The 21,690-nt window shown below is 41.1% G+C and overlaps 1 protein-coding gene across 7 annotated transcripts; it reads left to right on the forward strand.

Moving 5' to 3' along the window:
• Positions 1 to 443: 443 nt before the first annotated feature.
• On the forward strand, positions 444 to 21,403 carry kctd17 (potassium channel tetramerization domain containing 17). 7 transcript variants are annotated; one of them, XM_080872966.1, is made up of 7 exons: positions 444 to 867; positions 10,994 to 11,102; positions 11,613 to 11,704; positions 13,862 to 14,008; positions 15,584 to 15,709; positions 16,195 to 16,327; positions 19,505 to 21,403. In XM_080872966.1, exons 1-6 carry the CDS (start codon positions 511 to 513, stop codon positions 16,285 to 16,287), a joined length of 924 nt encoding a protein of 307 aa, XP_080729092.1. In that variant the 5' UTR covers positions 444 to 510; the 3' UTR covers positions 16,288 to 16,327; positions 19,505 to 21,403. The 7 variants fall into 7 exon arrangements, with proteins under 7 accessions (XP_080729092.1, XP_080729094.1, XP_080729093.1 ...); XM_080872968.1 differs by having other exon boundaries at positions 13,862 to 13,960; XM_080872967.1 differs by having other exon boundaries at positions 13,865 to 14,008.
• Positions 21,404 to 21,690: the final 287 nt, after the last annotated feature.

A 21,690-nucleotide genomic window follows, 5' to 3' on the forward strand; every position in this document is an offset into this window, starting at 1 on the left:
AGTTATGATAATTGCATTTGACTGCCATGTATAGTACCTATGGGAAAATGAATAAACTCAAGTAACAATTTTAAGTAACATTTGACTGCATAACAAATAGGATTTCTCAACTACTCTTACCTACTTGTCAGTTCCTAATGTGTTTTTACCACCAGACTAAGGGAAGGTTAAATTCATCACTCATTAGTGTAAGATGACAAAAGCGAAGTATAAACCTAGACAGCGTAGACAGTTTTGTTTTGTTTTGTTTTTTGCCTCGATAAAATTTAACATTTTTAAAACTTGATTAGAAAATATTATTTTCTTCTGTAGCGGCCATTACAGCTTTTACTTTGAAAGTGTCTCTGGGACATAGTGTGGTTAACTTCCTGTAACTTAACCAGCTTGCTTTGAGTGGGCACTCTGGGGGCGGAGCATGCTCGGTTGGATAGCTGAGAGAAAAAGCCGAGGCAACAGTCCGGGGTCCACCGCGCTCGTATCTGGTCTGTGTCCAACTGCTTTTTTTCCTAAATGGCAACGACGGCAGAGGACCAGCGGGAACCGGCGGACGCCGCTGCACTGTCGACACACCACGGCTGCCACCACCACAACAGCAACAACAATAACAACAACAATAATAACAACAAAGACAGCGAGGCGGGAGAGAGCGCGACCTCTGCCACCGCCAGCTCGACAGAATCCGGCGGGACGGCGTCGCAGAGCATCAGTAACGGCTCGGTTATCAACCCTAACGGGGGGAACAACGGGAAGTGGGTTCGCCTCAACGTTGGCGGCACGGTGTTCCTCACGACGCGGCAGACGCTCCTCAAGGAGCAAACTTCGTTCCTGTACCGGCTGTGCCAGCAGCAGGACCTGCATTCGGACACGGTAAGCCCCGCCAGGACGCTTTAACCCCCGCTGAACGGTGCTTCGCTCCGGGCGAAACATAACTATTATTTTGTCACAGCAGCGGGTGAGCTGGGACTGCACCTCCTCCACTTATTTTCTTTGTGATGGTTTCAACGTCCTGTGAGCATTTAAGTTTGATAGTTACTTTGTCTCAGACGCTATTATTCTGGGTACTGGCAAGTGACATTGTGCCATATATCAGATTTCTATGAAAACGAATGTGGTGACAGTACATTACAATAGACGTTGCACACCATTCGTGTTGTGGCACGCAATTGTATTTGTTAAGAACAGAGACACTGGTGCGGTTTTTGATCTCTTGATAACACTCCTGCTATCTGCAGCGGCTTGAAGTTAACAACAGCTTAGATCGTTGAGGCATCTGTTAACACACGATTGGTTCGATTTATCTTAACAGGCTTACTGCTTTGGTCTAAAATGGCGATTATTTTCTATAAAATGCGTGTGCATCTGTTTCCATAAAGTACGGAATTGTATCCCATGATATCACTCCAACATGAGTACTGATTTCCCTAAAACTTGCATCTGTCCTCTCCCGGAAATCCACTCCTGCAGCTCCAAATAGGCATGGAGCAGCCCACTAACCAGGAGATATACGTGCAGTCTGAAGCACTTCCACTCTCCTGCTTTTCTTCATGTGAATGTTGCTTGGGTCAGATGGATGAACACGTGCCTCCTCTTCTGCAGGGAGCCACACAGTTGGTAGCTGTACAGCTGGCATCTTATGGGGAGGGTAAGAGAGAGTCTGGCTGTCACATGTAGACTGAAAGGACTTGAAAGACTCATGAATGATGCAGATTTCTATTATGCTGCATGGACTTTGATATGCATGAGTATGACAAAGGGTGGGGGGGAGGAGGTCCTCCTCGTGAACCACAGCCCACTGTAAACTGATACAATGCTGCAGGCAGGTGAATACCTCCATGTTGCCAAAATTTCAGCTTTTCTGGAGAAAATAGGAGGGGGTGAGGAGTTGTCTGATCAGTGGTGTGTAATTTTATACTACAGTACATTAGGTAGCACAGCAGAGAGCTGGCAGGAAATGAAGCAGGTGGTAACGATTAATAAAAGACCTTGACTGAACACAAACCTGTGATGATACAATTACATGGTGAATGTGTTAAACTCATGGGCCAGCAGAGCACTCCAGAGATATTAATTAGTTATTCAAATTAGCAATTTAAAAGTAGGGTTGCAAATATTCAGTTAATCGGCTGACAGATGGATAAGCGTTTGTTTGGTTTTTCTTGTCACCACATCGCCATAGACTATAGGAAACTGCATAGGTTCTTTCTCACTTTTTAAATGATTTGATGTTTAATTGTGTAGGTCAATCTGTAAATCAATAATTTGTTGTAGCACTCCTTGAAATTTTATTTATTTTGTGAACCAATACATACAATTTCAGACAAATTACAACAATCCTGGGGCTAAAAATATATATTTTAATATATTCTTAGATTAGTCATTAAGGGTCATTGCTGACTTTGTGCTTAGTTTTGATTCATCAAAAAAACCCTCCTTGCGGCTCTTTTGGGTGATAGCAGATTGCTACAATTGCTGATAGTTTTTATGGAAGTTGCTGATTTGTCTGCAGACCCTCGCTAATTAACCATTGAGTAGCTGCTGTGAGCAACCATTCATCAACCAGCTGGGGAATTTTCGCTCAGTAACCTAGTATACCAGACCGTAACCGGGGATCGCCAACTGGTATCTAAGCCTATGTGACTGGGGCCTAACTGGTTTTAACCCCCCTTGCAGCTGTGGGGCACCTGCAAGCCATTATGCAATCTGCCTTCTGCCCAGCTTCTCCTTTCATGCCCTATCAGACTAAATGTGTATTTAGCGGGGTTTTGCCAGCTCTGTGCTGAGGTCTTGCTGCTCTTCTTGCCTCCAGCTTTCCATGTATGCACATGGCGGAAGGGCAGAGCCATGCTATCAAATACAAATTACTGCAGCTGGAAGTGGCGATCTCCTTTTGATTATAGTGGTCCCGACTGAATTGACTTTTTAGTCAGGAACAGCAGTGGACCAAAATAGAAAGAAATTCACCCTTCTAAAAGTACATGTCATGTTTCAGTTGAGAACATTGTGCACCTGCCAGTCAATTCCTGACCTTTAGAAAGGTTTATTTTAAGATTTTTTTTTCCTCTTTTCTTTTTTTGTGACTGTTACAGGAAAAACAGGAAATGCGGGAGAGCAGGGGAATTTTAGGCTGGTGTTTGAATCTTTAGTGGCTGCTCATAGTGTACGACTACATGTGGTATTCACCCCAGTCCCAAACTGTGACACAAATACTAAACCAGCGGGGAAAACTGCATCAAGTCATGCTTAGGATTAGAATCGAGCCTCCCTTTAAGATCAAGATGTGGCTTGATGATTTGCCACATCGCTTATGCTGTTATTATTATTACATGTGCAGTCACTGAAGCAGGTTACAAACTGAATATGCGACAGATCCAGAAATAACAATCGCAGAGGATTGAGTGGGATTGTGGTGCGCAGCAGTGATGACTGTTCCCCTGCTGCACCTCTGGGTGCTATGGAAAGAATATTCCTGTGTGACCTTCAGCTGTGACCTGACAGGAGGTTTCTCTGCGCTGCCTGATGACACACATGTAATCTCTCTTTCTGTGTCTCACAAATATTCAGACGCACACCAACACTCTCCTTCCTCCTCATTATTTTCTACCTCCCTGTATTATTTTCTTGTCCTCTCTGCATTCTCGCTCTTGGTAGTTGACTCACTTTGTTTTACATTCATGCTTTTTTTTTTTTTTTTGCTCGTGCCCTTTAATTTATGCATTGTATCACAAACTCTTGAATCTCAAACCACGGAGAAGAATACTTAAGTAAACTTCTTTTTCTTCTGATTACTACCCATTTGCTAGCAGCTCAAAAACAGGAACTGAGCTGTCAGTGAGACTCTGAATCCTCAACTGGGAGTTGGGAGCAAGAGGAGCGCGGTGGCGTAATGATCTGAGTCATTGTTTAATGTTTATACAGCAAAACATACTGCTCTATAGATGGACTTCACAGAGAGATGTGTTTCGGGGTATTATAAAGGCTTTGCCAGATCAGAGAAACGTATCATCTGTTGTCTGTCCTGAGTCCTTGTTTACTTAATCCATTATGTAAGTTAATACTGCAGTGATAACAAGAAATGTTTTTGTTTTATACCCAGGAACTCTTCATTTTCAAAGTCCGGAAAGAAACTGTAATTCCTGGAAGATTAAGGGCTCAACTCTAGTAGCCTAAAAATAAAAAAAAGAGTTTGAGTAACCAGTAATTATTTGTGCTATTATTCCCAGAAATAAATGCGGGACAAATTGACGGACCTTGTGAATCAGTAATGCACTGATCTTAACAGCTAACTACATGAAAGAGGGAGCAGATTTGATGCACAGTTGGTCTGAAAATATCTGGCTCAATTTAGCCTCCTCTAAAACAAAATCTGCATCTTTCTTTTTAAAGGAAGTGTTTAACAGTGAGTGCGCTTTGTTCCTCTCAGCTTGTCAAACTTCTTAAGACGTGAAAGTTGATATTGGAGACCAAACAAACAGACACTGCCTGCTAAAACTAGGTCACATCATCTCATCAGCTGACTGCAAATATCACACTTCTACAGTTTGGAGCAACACAGGCTATCCTTCGAGCGCTGCCTCACCATTTTTTGTGTGTGTGTCAGCATACTTTGTTAACTGGCCAACATCAAGCTGAAACGAGCCACCCCTCGAGTTAGTTACCACACAGAACATTGTAAATCCAAATCAGTTAAAAGCACTTCAGCCTGTGTTTCTTTTGCTCAAGAGAGGAGCTGATTTTTAGGTGCTGGACAATCCTCCCACCCCTCCCTCTCAGACGTTTGCATGTCTGCACTTAGGAGCTCCTGTCTGTCTTTTTTTTTTTTTTTAAACCTCCACATAGACGCTTACAATCTGTCTCCGTGCGACTGTTTTAATGAGATTACTGGCACTTAAAATGCTCTACCTCCTCACCCAACCAAACCCAGGGCTCCCCTCCTTTATCCGTGTGGATGATCTCGCACCATCCCAAGCCAATTACACCATGGATGACTGGTTGTGGGCCATAACAACACAGCCAGGTTCTGTGGTTTAGGGATTATTTGCACGTACGCATGAAATTTTTTGTTAATTAAGTTTTTAACTTTAATTGTCCACAAAACCCATCTCATCCCACAGTGTCAACACAGCCTCCAAAAATGCTAGAGGCAAGGTTTTTGCTTCAGAGTTGTTTAAACTTGTAAATTTGAAAATGCACAAATTGAAGGCTGAGAACACAGTAAGAGGTTGGTGGGTGTTTTAACCATATCCCATGGCAGGATTTCACAACTTTCTTTGCTATTCCTGTTTCCTTAAACTTATTTGTATAATTAGATTGATACATATACAGGTAAAATAAGTCAGAGCTATAGGATGGGGCAGTGTTTTACATGCTTACAAATGTGTAGTTGGTGTTTGGGAAAGTTTGCAAAAAAAAAGGCACATGCGACCAAGCTTATTTTATGCCTCCCACACGAAAAGTGTCACTGGCACTTGAGAAGTCAGTAGTTTAGCTAGGCCATCTTTGATCCCACAGACCATAAATTAGGCTGATCCGTAATTAGAAATCACCCTTATTTCTAGAGTTTTATCACAACTCCTGCCCCCATTCATATCAGAATTTCATAGACAGGCTAAAAATGAATGTGTTATCTCTTATTTTCACCAAGACTGAGGATTACTAATAGTATTAATAATACTTAGTAATACTTAATAGTTTCAACTGCACAGATATTATAGCAGCAATACAAGGAGTACAGTGTAGAAAAAGAAACTGGACTTGCTGTGAGACTCTGTATGCTAGCATATACTGAGATGCACTGATAGCCTGGCATACCTGAAAAATGCATTAGGTCACAACTTTTTGGAAAAATAAACCTTTCAGTATTTTTAACACTGAGATACAGGTAGGAGTAGGGATGGGTATCGTTTAGATTTTATCCGATACCGGTGCCAACCCGGTACTTTTGAAATGGTGCCGGTGCTTAAATGGTGCTGAACCAATGCTTAAAGAATGGAGAACACAAACTTTGTCCAAAAACCTCATGTTTAGCTGGGGTTTTTTGTAAAAAGATAACAATGCTAGCCTTTTCTGCAGCTATAGAGCTTATATGGTATCACTCTATCAAACAAGAAGACAGCCGCATGTAACTACGACCGTGTTTGCTAGTTCACCTTACGTGCATTATTTTAATAACGTGTTTAGCCTGTGGCGATCGTGGCTCAAGAGTTGGGAGTTCGCCTTGCAATCGGAAGGTTGCCGGTTCAAGCCCCGGCTTGGACAGTCTCGGTCGTTGTGTCCTTGGGCAAGACACTTCACCCGTTGCCTACTGGTGGTGGTCAGAGGGCCCGGTGGCGCCAGTGTCCGGCAGCCTCGCCTCTGTCAGTGCGCCCCAGGGTGGCTGTGGCTACAATGTAGCTTGCCGTCACCAGTGTGTGAATGGGTGGATGACTGGATATGTAAAGCGCTTTGAGGTCCTTAGGGACTAGAAAAGCGCTATACAAATACAGTAGGGCTGATCGATATATCGCATTTGCGATAATATCGCGACATGATCAAGTGCAATTTTCTAACCGCAAAGGCTGCGATTATACTCTGGACATGTCCAAATTCATGGGCTGCATCCTCCTGAGGCCGCATTTGTAGACCGATTACGTCACAGCGACGCGCCGAAGGCTGTCCAAATTACTACCATATCCCAGAATTCATAGCGCGGCCCAGCCAAACTCCAGTTTCCAGCAATGGCGGCCGCTACTAAGTTTTAAAATTACTCATACTAATCTTTCTGGGTCACAAAATAAACTTTTAACATATTTTCAGGCGAGAAAGTAGTTGTGTAAACATCAAATATCTGCTCGGTTTATCAAGATATCCCATATTTGCAAAAGTGCTTCGACGTTTTCAGAGGCGTCTGCTACCCACCAGCTCGACAGCTAGCCGGGAGCTCGAGGGTTACTGATGCGGCCGAGAACGGCACAACTCCCGGCACATCATTTTCAGATCACCGCGGAGTTTCGCTGCTCGGGTTAAACGTAATATATAAGTCACTTAGACAACCTAAAAATGTTATTGTTGGGCTTTTTTCAGTGTTTTGTTTGTTCGTGAGTAAATCGGTTTGGCTGAGATTAAAGTTATTAGATTAGATAAAATAAAACTTTATTAATCCCCCGGGTGGGTTCCTCCTTGGTTTTCACACAGCTGACTAAACGTCAAACAGAAAACTTATTAAACAGAAGTATGAGACAGTCGAGAATTTACACCAGTGTCTGGTTATATTTTAGATAGCAAGAAGCAGACGGCCGAGTTTATTAAACTCCACCGAGACAGCGGTGACGCTAATCAGAACTAGACCGTCCAATTTCACGCCTTTAAACTTTAAAGGCGTGTTTGTGTGTGTGTTTATACAATTGCTATTATGTTTGCACTTTATGTGTAATGTTACTGACTGCAGAGATCAGTAAGATGTGTGTATTTTTTATTTATTAGTTTTATTTATTTAATATTATTTTTTTAATTGAATGACTGTCTAGTAGTTCACAGATGTCGAAAAACTGAGTGTGGTAAAGCCACTGATTTTTTTTAATGTATATTTCTGCAATCTGCACATTGTACTGACTTTCATTTTAATGTTTACACCAGGGTTCCTTGTCAGCACTTTATGCTCAGATGTTTGTAAGCTAAAAATAAACTATTGTGTATGTTCAAATATACTGTTGTGATTGAAGAAGTTAAATAAAAATGTCAGTCATCAATTCATGCATCACCTCATGTCATCATAACAGAGGTCTGTCTTCCAGGAAAGAACAGTTTAAAATTAATGTAATATAGTATTGGCCATACTATATGATGTATTGCTTGTCTTTGTTTAATAATACAGAAGACAAATACCTTAAAAAATAATCGCATCGCAATCGCAATATTGGGGCAAGAAATCGCAATTAGATTATTTTCCATAATCGTTCAGCCCTAAAATACAGGCCATTTACCATTTACTCAACGTAAATTACACACGAACAACATTAAGCTACTTACGCAGAGAAGAACGGCTGCTGCCATCATCATCCGTCATCATTTCTGCTACACTGGCAGGGCTAGGGGCCAGGACTCTCCTCTTCGGGCTCTTGGGGGATGTTGCTAACTCCGGGTCCGATAACAGGCACCACACCCGCAGTATGTGCTCGGTCTTGCAGCAAGCTGTCAAATACGGTGTATTTCTTGGCTTTAAAAAAACACTATGCGTCGCCAGGTGTTTCATCAGATTCGAGGTGTTACCTCCTTTGCACAGTATCACCTTAAAGCACTTGTTGCAGGCTGCTGAGTTTGCATCTTTTGATGTGAAGTACAGCCAGACTTTTGACCGCTTCGCATTTGGGCGTTTTTAATCTGTAACTCTAAAAGAATGTACGTACCTACCGTTTATGTCAGAACCAATACCGGTACCCATCCCTAGTTAGGAGGTAATTGTTGTGCGCATGTTTTAAAAGGTGAATGGGGTTTTGTTAGATTATAGGCGATGGGCTACTGGACGTCCTTACCGCTACAGGGAAGTGTTATAGAGTCGCATCCTATTTCCCTGAACAAATGTTGTGTAAACCATTAACTCATCAACTAATGAGTACCTAAATGTCATAACTGTTGATTCCCTCCCTTTGAGTCTGTTGGACTTCCCACAATAATGAAACTGAGAAAGTGACCTCTCATAAAAAAGGCCATTTTTAAAATTTTGTTATTTCTGTACTTTATTCATACTCATTTTAGCTCAGTGTGAGAGTCCCTGCTATTGTTTCTGCTGTGATCCTCTGCTTACTGTTTCATTGTGTGTAACATGGTGAAACTAATACACACAGAGTGGAGCAGAACATGAGGTGAAGTAAAGAGAAACTCATTCTAGTTTTTCATAATGCGTTATGCAACTGTAATAAACAATTGCTATAAACGCTTAAGACATAAGGATCAAATGTCTGAAAGCTAAACTAAAATGCCTGTTTTGCTCCGCCAATGAAAAATAGCGCACCCAGGCAATTCAGTGTAATTTACATTAGCATGGACTGATAGTCATGACTGGATTTATTTTGCTTGTTTGGTTCTTATGTACACAACGTTTTTGGTTGTAAATGAAGTGCAAAGGGAAATGTGCTAATTTGGTTTTCTCTGAGGTGCTGGTGCTTTAGTTTGGCATCCAGTCAGTAGATAGAGAGAGATCACCTGTATAGTAAGAGTAATAATACTAAAAATCAACCAATAGCAGATGGAGAAAGACAGCAAGACTCAAGTGATGGCTGTGACACAATTCAGAAAGCTTTCCCCTCGTGTTGTTATGGCCACACTGTCAAGTCAAGTCACGTCGATGAGGCGTCAGTTTGTCCTCCACTGCAGCTCTGCTCATTTAGGATGTCGAGTGTGTCTGTATGTACCTATGTTTATGCCCGGAGCTGCAGTCTCAGCTTTTTCACGCTCTAATCACTGTTTTTCAGTACAAACGCATACTCTCCTAACATGCACTCAGTTTATACACGGTGCCTCTTGGTCTTCAACTCTGATCTCTGCTTTCTTGCTCACATACACAAATGTGTAAAACCCATATGTCTTATTCATCCATGTCTGTGACAGTGTCCACCTGTTTCTTTGAACCTTCTTTAATACAAAGAAATTTCCTTTACCTCCTATTTCCAAACCAGGGTATTTTTCTTGTTTGTTTGTTTGTTTTTCTCATAGCATTTTTTTTTTTAAATCTTTTGTCCTCTACTGATCTTTTGTTGTCCTCCTACCCCCCCTGTTTTTCATCTAATCCATCCCCACCTCCTTCCATCCTACAGAGTGCTCTGAGGAGTACACTGGTGTTTACACTCCTCACTCTCCGTTTTCAGCAAATGCTACTATAACAGAGCTAGAGCTTAACCAGCAGTGCTGCTGTTTCTGAGGGTTTTTTGTTCGTAGTAGTAGCAGCAGAAGCAACAATATTGCTGACCATATAACTTACTCTTATAGTGGGCTGTGTTGTGCATGTGCATGCAGAACACGCAAATAAAAGTGCTAACATCCATCTGCACAAGATGCTGCTACAGGCCAAGATTGTTACTGCTTGAGCAGGCAGTCAGAAAAAGAATCAGTCATGTGACTGGAGCATGTTCTCATTATCTAGCTGGATATCTTCCTGCTCATTGACTTACTGCATTAACTGTCCTTTCAGTCTATATATGGAGACGCAGAATAGCTCTGTATATAGCACCAGCCAAATGCTGGTATATGGTTAAATCTGTAGAAAAGCTAACTCTGATGTACTCTCTCTTATCAAGAGATAATGGTTTGTTTTTTGGGCTGAGGAATTCGGCATTTGAAAATCATATAATTTCCAACAAGTCCCGCCCCTTTTCCCCTTAATTTATATGCCTTTGCCTGTATCTCCTATTGGCATGTTTTTGAACTCCTCCAGCAGTGGCTCTTTTATGAACTCGACTCTAAAGGGCGATGTGCTTCAAGCATTCATTATGGAGAAGAGCACAGGCAGGATGAGCGTATATGTGTAGGGATAGGAGTCATGACATAACAACCAGGCAAGCTTGTCACATGTAGCCTGGAGATGCAAGTGAAGTAGGCTGTTGACACACATGAGCACACAGTTTACGCTGACTTTCAGTAACCAGTAGGTTTTTTTGTTTTGTTTTGTTCCCATGTAAAAACAGCTGTTGTTACCAGAGTAAATCTGAGTTCAGTCCACACAGTGTGGAGCGCACAGTGGAACAGACACGCACACACGAAGTGAAACCAAGAGAAGAGGTGAATAAAGAAAGTAGCACAAGCGTGAACAGTAGTAAAACACAAGCAACAAACAAGAGTGACTGCAGACAGTTCTTGAGCAACATGTCACCATCTACATTGCTTCAGATAGAATCACATGCACAAATGCAAAATAAAAACTCCACACTTCATAACATGAGGAAATGTGTTATGAAGGCTGTAAAAATGCAGTAATGATATAATGGACTGTCCTCTGTCTGTCTCTGACTCTTTTCTGTAACAGGATGAGACTGGAGCTTATGTAATTGATAGGGATCCTACCTACTTTGGCCCCATCCTCAACTACTTGCGGCATGGCAAACTGGTCTACAACAAGGAGCTCGCTGAAGAAGGTCTGTATGATTGTCTTATTTGCTTGCCAGTAGAAATAAGAATAATACTAGCACGTTTGTTGCAGTATGATGCAATCTTTCCCTGATGCCTTTCTTTTGCTTTTGTGTTTTTAATTGAATTTGTGCACTTTATATGAAGATTTGGTATGTCTGAAGAATGTATAAGTCTTCTACTGAGGTAGCTAAAATCAGTTAATGAATAATTAAGAAACGGTTGACAGTAATGGTTAACAGATGGCCAGGACTAATAATCAATAGTAGAGTGATGTGGTTAAATATATGTTCTATAAAGGACAAAAGTAGAATTAAAAATTGTTAGCTTAAAGGAGTATACAGTGGTTGAAATATGAATGATGTTTAGCTGAATATTAAACAATAATATTTAAAGAATATTCTGTTTACTTGGACTGGTTTGCAACATGATTAGGGTGCAGCTGAGGTCATCTGGCGTGGAAATGTTGCACTACAGTGTCACACAGCAGCTGAGTTGAGTGTTTCTTCTGTGACCAGGTGTCCTGGAGGAGGCCGAATTTTACAACATCACCCCGCTCATCAAACTGATTAAAGAGAGGATCGTAGAGAGAGACTCCAAAGCCACACAGGTAAACGCACAACCTGTCAACAGTGAATCACTGAGCTTCCAACTATAAAACGCAGTATATCACATTTATGTTGATTGTATTATTACTCTTGAAACATATAATATTTACTGTATTTAGCTGTTCTGACATGTCCTGTGCTAAATATTGCAGTATTGTTTAGAGTCATAGGATATAGACGTTTGAGCGTTTCAGTGCTTCAGCCTTTATTAATGATTTTGTTCCCCCGGGTGCTTCTATAAAGAGGCCGCTGCTGTACATCAGCCTTCTCTCTTCTTTCTTTGCTTTTCTCGGGATGGTTGGACTCACTCTTATATAATCCTTCTGCCCTCTCGAACATACTCCCACTCTCCCCTTATCCTACTGTTCTTTACTGGACTCACTGCTCGTGTTTGCCTAGCAGGGTTAAATATTGTGCAGAAATATGAAAATAGTAGGGCTGATCGATATATCGCATTTGCGATAATATCGCGACATGATCAAGTGCAATTTTCTAACCGCAAAGGCTGCGATTATACTCTGGACATGTCCAAATTCATGGGCTGCATCCTCCTGAGGCCGCATTTGTAGACCGATTACGTCACAGCAACGCGCCGAAGGCTGTCCAAATTACTACCATATCCCAGAATTCATAGCGCGGCCCAGCCAAACTCCAGTTTCCAGCAATGGCGGCCGCTACTAAGTTTTAAAATTACTCATACTAATCTTTCTGGGTCACAAAATAAACTTTTAACATATTTTCAGGCGAGAAAGTAGTTGTGTAAACATCAAATATCTGCTCGGTTTATCAAGATATCCCATATTTGCAAAAGTGCTTCGACGTTTTCAGAGGCGTCTGCTACCCACCAGCTCGACAGCTAGCCGGGAGCTCGAGGGTTACTGATGCGGCCGAGAATGGCACAACTCCCGGCACATCATTTTCAGATCACCACGGAGTTTCGCTGCTCGGGTTAAACGTAATATATAAGTCACTTAGACAACCTAAAAATGTTATTGTTGGGCTTTTTTCAGTGTTTTGTTTGTTCGTGAGTAAATCGGTTTGGCTGAGATTAAAGTTATTAGATTAGATAAAATAAAACTTTATTAATCCCCCGGGTGGGTTCCTCCTTGGTTTTCACACAGCTGACTAAACGTCAAACAGAAAACTTATTAAACAGAAGTATGAGACAGTCGAGAATTTACACCAGTGTCTGGTTATATTTTAGATAGCAAGAAGCAGACGGCCGAGTTTATTAAACTCCACCGAGACAGCGGTGACGCTAATCAGAACTAGCCTTCTGATTAGCTAATCAGAAGGCTAGACCGTCAGAAGGCTAGACACGCCTTTAAACTTTAAAGGCGTGTTTGTGTGTGTGTTTATACAATTGCTATTATGTTTGCACTTTATGTGTAATGTTACTGACTGCAGAGATCAGTAAGATGTGTGTATTTTTTATTTATTAGTTTTATTTATTTAATATTATTTTTTAATTGAATGACTGTCTAGTAGTTCACAGATGTCGAAAAACTGAGTGTGGTAAAGCCACTGATTTTTTTTTTATGTATATTTCTGCAATCTGCACATTGTACTGACTTTCATTTTAATGTTTACACCAGGGTTCCTTGTCAGCACTTTATGCTCAGATGTTTGTAAGCTAAAAATAAACTATTGTGTATGTTCAAATATACTGTTGTGATTGAAGAAGTTAAATAAAAATGTCAGTCATCAATTCATGCATCACCTCATGTCATCATAACAGAGGTCTGTCTTCCAGGAAAGAACAGTTTAAAATTAATGTAATATAGTATTGGCCATACTATATGATGTATTGCTTGTCTTTGTTTAATAATACAGAAGACAAAGACCTTAAAAAATAATCGCATATCGCATCGCAATCGCAATATTGGGGCAAAAAATCGCAATTAGATTATTTTCCATAATCGTTCAGCCCTAGAAAATAGTGGTGCTGGCTTTTAAACTGCCCAAATAGGATTTGGTAATCCAGAGCGTTGAATGTTATGCAATATGAAATGACTGCACCTTATTGGAAAATTCATAGAATTCAGTCTAGCAGTGTCAGTATTTACTTCCCTTTTTGTATCTCTGGAAATGGTTGCACCTTCCTTTTTCATTCATTTCCTGCATCGTCAACTCTTTCCTCTCTCATCCTTTTATACTAGCAGGTGCCCCCCAAGCATGTCTACCGAGTTTTGCAGTGCCAGGAGGAGGAGCTGACTCAGATGGTCTCCACGATGTCGGACGGCTGGAAGTTTGAGCAGGTCAGCGTGCGCACCTGCAGAAAGCCCCGCACCGGACTGCTCTGGACTGTGGGTTGGACTCACGCTGCTGCTGACCCTTTAACCGTGACCCTTGGTCTAACCCCTCGGTCCTGACCCGAGCCTTGCTGTTTGCATTCCCAATCTGAACTTTCCATTAAATCCTAGATTATGCCCTTAGTCTAGTTCTTGATTTGCTGGCCTAATGTTACAGTGACACTAGAGAAAACGGTGGTTGGAGACAACAGCACATGCAAAATAATTACATCCATGTGCCATCAACTGGCAATCTTGTGGAGTTTGAAATGGTTGCTTGGAAGCTGGGGACCAGGTCTCCAAATACTTCCTTCGAAGTCAACCTTCTATCAGTCTGCTGTGAATTTGTGATTGAATAGGGTGAAGTTGGCAATTATGTATCATCCGTTTGTGATAATATGGCAAATAACTGTGACAAATCAGTGGAAATCATAAATTTGTGTCCAACTCCTGCAAAGCTATTGCTGTGCATACAGAAATCCACAATAAATAGAAATTCATAGTAACTACTTGCATTCAGAGTCTAACCAGAACCACACAGATTAGAAAAGAAATTCAGAAGTTCCTCCATAAATGGAAGCGTAGTTGCTCCAGGACGAGAGTTTAACTGCAGGATGACAGGCACTCAGCAACATCGCATTAATGTAGGAATAACCAAATTACATCAAGTTTAGTTAAGTCCCCGTCTGGCAAATAGACTCATCAGAACTAAGTTGCACTCATCAGTTCAGACCGACAGACTGATTGCGATGTTTTGGCAATCTGTCTGCCTTTTATAAATTACACAGCAGTTATTTGCAGACATCTGAGCGCGATTGCAGTCGGTCCGTGTCGGACCACGACTATTTAAAGACACCTATGGGGACCAGACAACGCTTAGTCCCCACACCTACTTACATTTGGTCGCTGAATTTGATGCAGTCACTGGGCAACCTTTTTTGTCGCCTATTTGAAAGGAGGTTGCCATTTAATTTGTACTCTAGCGTGACTGAGCCATTAAACAGCCCCTTTAATCTAGTGAGTCCGTGTGAGTTAGTCCCAGAACCTGTAATCTTAAAGAAATCGTAAACTTTTATAGTTTTAAAATTATGATACTGATTTTGGAGAACCAGTTCTGTCAAATAAACACGCCTTCTTGTCTGTTGTAATGTCAGTCTGTTATTGGCCACATCTCCAAAGACGACCTGTTAATATGTTTAATACTTCTAGACTTCATGGCGTTAAACTGGCCAGCCTTTACAACACTGTAGGCTAAAAATCGCACACAGACCCTGTGTCCCTCCCCCACTCCTCTGCTTTAGCACTTGGCTCCCCTGCATGCTGCACAGCTATGATTTTCATATATTTTTCAGCAGAGCTGACCCGCAGTTGTTTTGCTGTTTCCACAAGTACACAGCGCTTGAATCTACTGCTGCGTCCTCCCCCGTCCCCCAGCCATGCATGAGCAAAAGCAACCTTCCTTAGCTGTAGTATGGGATCTCCACTTTCTGTCTCCTGTGCTGGAAGTCCCCATGATACTCACTGTGTGTCTTTGTCTCTGTCCCTCTCTGCTCTGTATTTCTCTCTGCATCTGCGTCTCTTTCTTTCTAGATGGTGAACATCGGCTCGTCGTACAGCTATGGAACAGAGGATCAGGCTGAATTCCTGTGCGTCGTATCAAAGGAGCTCCACACGGCCGGATCTGGGCTGGGAACAGAGCAGAGTCACAAAACCAAGGTGAGTCTCGATATTTTGCATGAACACACAAGTATATTTCAAAATACACTATGGGGAGAAGCTGCTAAGCTGTGTGTTAGCTGTGTTCGTATGTGTGTATTTCTGCTTTGTTGCGCGATGTGTGAAAGAGTAGAGGTCTCTCAGCTCATTAAAGGTGATATGAGTGTGCTTTGATCCTGCGCCTCTCCACTCAAAGCTCCAAATGTCACTTCCCTCAAAATGTCATTCACAAACACATTCACTCCATCATTCACACAGCTCTGCCTTTCATTCCTGCAGTTCTCAATCATTACTGTATTGGTTCTTCCTCCTTCATGTGGATATATTAATATATATCTGTGTCTGTTTTTTACCTCTCAGCCTCTCACTGTCCACTCACTGACACTCATCCGTGTGCTCATTTTTGTCATTTTTCTGTCGCGTTTTTTTTTTTTTTTTCTTTTCCCCTTTTGTATTTTCTCCTCCTTCCTTCATGCTGAATGAAGCCCACAGAGATGCAGGAGGAGGAAGCGGCGAAGGAGGAGGAGGAGGAAGAGGGGGGGAGAGATACCACACCAAATGAGTGGCTTAGAGAATGAGGGAGTCATGTTTCTTTGTTCCAAAGAGATGCCTGACTGGGTGAGGAACTGTGCAAAAGATGTGCTAGTGGGTAGATGTAGTGGATTTTAGTGTGTGTGTGTCTATATGTCTGTGATGTCTGTGAGAAATATAGAAGAGGTTTCATGGCACAGCATTGAGTATGGCCTTACAGTTGCCTTTCTGTTTCAGTCTGAAGCTCTTTCTTCATTGAGTCAGTCCCATGTTAAAATGACCAAATGTAGTTGTGCATTTGGTTAAAGTAGAGCTGGGCGATAGAACGATAACGATATGTATCGCGATATAACCTTTTCTCGATAGAAAAATTAAACTATCGCGATAGACCTCGCCGCTCTTGTCCTCTTAAAAAAACAAAACAAAAAAAAACAAAAAAAAAAACAGCCAATCCAAATTACGTAGCGCAGAGCCGAACCAATCACAGCCGCAGCGTCACGTACAGCACAAGTGCCAAGCCGCACATGTGTATTTGTTTGGGAAGCAGCCAGCCACCGTACCGCCGGGTAATGGAGGAAATGAGTGTGCCGACTAGAAAAATCAACCGAGCGTGACCGAAGGTTACCGAAGAGAAAACAGATGATGGTTCCAATGCCGGAGAGATTGTCGAACGGAAGAGCCACAGAAGTTCCGTAGTGTGAAGGTATTTCGGCTATTTCAAGTCTGACAAAAAACAGAGTAGCGTGCACTGTAAATTGTGCCGAAAGCAAGTCTGGAAATACAATAAACTGGTGCATGCGCTACGTCCACACGTACCCGGGTATTTTTGAAAACGCAGATTTTTCTATGCGTTTGCACCTTTCGTCCACACGTAAACGGCGTTTTTGGTCACTAAAAACGAAGATTTTTGAAAACTCCGTTTTTGCATTTACGTGTGGACTAGAAAAACGGAGAAAACGCAGCGTCAAAGGTGTGCGCATTTTTTGACGTCACACTGTGCGCCACGTTATTGTTTCGGTGAAATGAATTTCTACAATACTGTTACTGTTAATTCTACTCTCTGCAGTGTTTAAATGCTTACATATACACACAGTTACTGTCCGTCCACACATACGACTCGGTTCTGCTTCTATGCCCCAGCTTTGTTTACTTTTCCCACCGATGCTTCTAGACTTCTGATTGGCCAACATTTCTGCACGGTTAGGAATGTAGCGCCACCTGCTGCTTTGGCATGTTCATAGCAGCGTTTTCCTTCATTTCTCCCTTTATGTGTGGACGGGATTATTTTTTTAAAACGAAAACGGAAAATCTCCGTTTTCAAAAATACCCGTGTACGTGTGGACGTAGCCTCAGTCTCTGACTGGAAGCGCTGATTCATCATTCGGCTTTTGTCAGACTAAAGTAACTGTTACAACTGTTTGAAAAGCTAAGCTATACAACAAGGAGAGATTGAGAATTTCCTTTTAGTTCTCAGTTTATTTGATATTGACAAAAGTTAGTCAGTTTTGTCTGTTCTTCTGTAAAACAAACTAAGATTTATTTTTAGAATTAATATTTTGTTTCTAAGTGGAATTGACAATTTAGTCTGTTTCGTTTGTTCTATTTTGAAACTTAAACGCTTTAGCGGCTGCCTTTTGTGTAGTTTGCAATATTTGCCTTTATTTATCTGAAAAAGTCTCATGTTCCTTAAGTACATCTACCCTGTTGAACTTATTATGGGAAATAAATATTTAAATCAAAACAAGCTGCTGATTATTTCACATTTTACTTGTGAGCAACGGCACATTTAAATCTTACAAATATAGTTATTTGGCTTATATCGTGATAGATATCGTTATCGCCTGAAATGAAAAAAACATATCGTGATATGAAAAAATCTTATATCGCCCAGCTCTAGGTCAAAGTGAATGTTGCATTTAGATTACTGGTTGAAAACTGTAAGGTTGCAATGATTGTAACACATTAAAAAACATGGGCAAAATATAACACATGCATAATCGCTAATCATGATTTGGACCATAAACAACAAAAATAAACTCTTACTTTGACTAGGATGGAGGCCTTGTGCTCATAACCAACATGAGCACAGGACCAGTTAACTTGTATTATATTTTTAGGATAATTATAAGTTATTTACACCATTGCACAATTGCTATTGGTCCTATATTTACAGATATGCTTGTTATACCAGCATGCAAAATGTGCTCTTAAAGTAACATGCCAGTAGTGTCCCTGCAGCTAACGACAAGAACGAAGCGATTTCCTCTTTATCTGCAAGTTTACCCCTTAACTGTAAAAAGGCTGATGGGGTGAACACGATAACTTAGACTTTTCGAATGAATACTAGTAAATATGTCAGAGGAGTTCAAATCTCAGTGAGGTCAGGGTCAGAGGTCAAGTTTTTTTGAAAATCTTGTGAACACGATAACTCGCGAAGGTAGTCCCCTGGGATTTGGTGTAGCACTGTGTCAGTATTTTTTTAATTCATGCACTGATGTTTTGTGTATAACATTTAAAGTAACCAGTATTATTATAATAATAATAATAGTTATTGTTATTGTTATTTATTAGTTTGTGTTAGCACTCGATCACCAATCACAGTGGTTAGCTGGTAATTTGACACAAATATGACCAGTTCTTGTTCAGAGAAAAAAAACAGCTGTGATCAAGATACCAAGACCATCTTTTATATGTAGTTATTTGTCACTGTGATTAAATGGAAAACAGATTTCGATAAAATGCATGTGTGTGAGAGAATGTGATGAATTTTGCTAATTGGCGCTTGGTTGGAAATGTCACTTTCCCCACACAGCCTCACATGTATCGATTGAGAGCTGCGTCTCTATGGGCTCTCATTGTCAATGCTGTGACATGGAATATCTCTGACCTTTCAGTGCAGCAATAGTCTTCAGATGTCCTTCCCAGTCTGTTCACATACATATACAGTGTCAGTGTAAAGTCACACACATGTGTAATTAACATTTGCACAATGCACAATTTAAAATTCAGTAAATATCAAAGCAGAAAACACACACTCGTATGTAGTAAGTAGCGAAGATGGCTGTGTTTGTTTTGTTGTTTCCAGTCATTATGCGTGATAGTTAAGTCACTTATTCTCAGTTGCTCAACATATTCATCATCATTGCCATCATTGCAGCCAAAACCATAGCTTAGATTGTTTGCAGTGACTGTAGATTTTATGTCTGCACTTTTCCAATCTCTAATGTCTGTTTTTGTTTTGTCGTTTTGTCTTTCATTTTGCAGCTTTTTCAAATCCACGGGTCCCGGATGTAGAAATCACGAGAATTTATTTTTCCTATGCTTGTCATGTTCTGTACATGGCATTTGTGTGTTTTTGTCCGTGGACAGTCATCGCAATACGTAGCATTGTTGCCACTTCATTGACAAAATGCTGGTTAGTTTTAGCAAACATCCAAAAATGTCTAATATCACTGTTAACGCAATGGAGCAATACCATCTTAAAAAAAGAAAAAAGTGAAATCACCTTAATTTACAGACATGCTCATGTGTTGTGTCTGTGCAGATGTTATATTGCCAAGGGCAGTAGTGCAGCTTAGTAAATCATGACCAAAGAGCCATATTAGATCTGGCTGAACCAAGGTGCTGATTCTTAATATGACAGGAGAGAATTGGCCTCGTCTTGGTTAACCTGGGAGGAGCTGTCCCATCTGTGCTGCACAGGATTTGCATCATTTTATTTCCCAATGAAGCAGCTATCCCGGTGATTTATGCAATTGTTGCCCAGTCTTTGACCATCGACTCTGCTGAAGTCCTGACAGTATTTCATAGTTTGGTACGAGGTTTTCTCATGACAAAAAAAATCACCTTGGTTGTGAAGAAAACCTGCCAGCAGCTGCTGGACCACACAGAGCAAAAGTGTGTTAAATCACCCATATCAGCCTTATTTAAAGATGACTTCAAGCGTACTCAAGTAATTAAATCTTCACGAGCTCAACTCAAAGTCCACTAATTTGTTGCTCTCAGTCATTCAGGAGGGTGTGTGTTTGTGTGTTAGCATAGCCACTTCTTGGTTTGGACTGTGTAACTGAAGTAGGTCAAAAATGTGCTTGTGGGGACAATTTTACACTTTCTGGACATTACAAAGGTGCACACGCTGCACTGGTGAAAACACAAACTGCTCTACATTGTTGCCCACAGACACACACACATGGGCGCGTATATACATATATCCCTTGTTTGTGCTGATGCATACCTGCATCACCTTGCACCACCTTGCACAACAGCAGTGTTGCTTCGGTCTGTTGCCATGGCTGGGATCCAGTTCCTGCTTTGGCCTCAACAGACTTGGAGACGTTGGTGTAGTCAGGAAAGGCTTAAAAAGCAGGCATGGAGGAGGAAGGGGGCAAGGATGAGTCTGGTGTACCACAGCTTTGTAATATTAGTGATCATATCCTGTTTTTATTTCCAATAAAGGCCCCACAGCAAGCAGATCTGCTGCAGTGCAGGTGTATGACTGAAAATAAAATGTCAAAGAAAGCCACGTGACTTTTAACAACCTCTGCTGTGAACATGCAAGAACCACACCACAGATCACATTTGGACTCATGCACGAGACTGTGGCCAATTTCCTTATAGCTCTAGGCATCACTCTGCAAATACACCACTCACATTTGGTGTTTATTAAATTTCAGGAGGTGCACTTAGTGAATGTTAGGGTGAAACCAAAAGGGTTATACATTAGTTATAAAACAGCAGGTTTTTAAAGCATGTAGATAAGAATTTAGAGTAGGTCTGCTATAGTCCAACATCACGCTGTAGCTTATAAGAAAACACTTACTTGAACAGATGCTAACATTAAAATGCAACTCAGCACTTCTTGGATGCATAAATAAGTACATTTGTGGAGTAAGTGATGTAAGTTATTGGTCTGTTTTCAGCCTCAAATTAAGATTTGGTGCGCTTCTCAGATTGAACGCAAGCCCAGAGGGATTATTTCTGCCTCTGAGACTACAGCAGCCGTGTTAAGCATCGTCTGCCTGCAGCTTTAGTCTCACCTCCTGCTGTTTAGCTCCTACAGCACACCTACTGACCAGCAACACACAGCCAACAAGTGTGCAGGGGTCACAAATTTGAGACAATCGAGAAATAAGATCGTGGTCGGCAACCTTTTTTTTTTTTTTTTTTTTTCCCCCTTCCCCTCTATCTCCTAACATTTTGATAATAAAATCAATTTAACATAAAAAAAATAAATGGGATGTAAATACAATATTCCATGTTTGTTTTCCATTTATAGCACTGATCAGAAAACATATCCTCAACCTGTGGGATCCTCCCGATCCCTAATTAGGAGGATTAGCAGAACACGGTAAATGTTAAATGTGTAGTTAGCCTGCAGTTACTGTGTACGATACTCATAACAGTGATATTGACAGAACAGAGAAGACCAAAAGATTTCATTTCTTCGGCTT

Source organism: Rhamphochromis sp. 'chilingali', assembly GCF_963969265.1.
Source record: "Rhamphochromis sp. 'chilingali' genome assembly, chromosome: 22".
NCBI lineage: Eukaryota > Metazoa > Chordata > Actinopteri > Cichliformes > Cichlidae > Rhamphochromis > Rhamphochromis sp. 'chilingali'.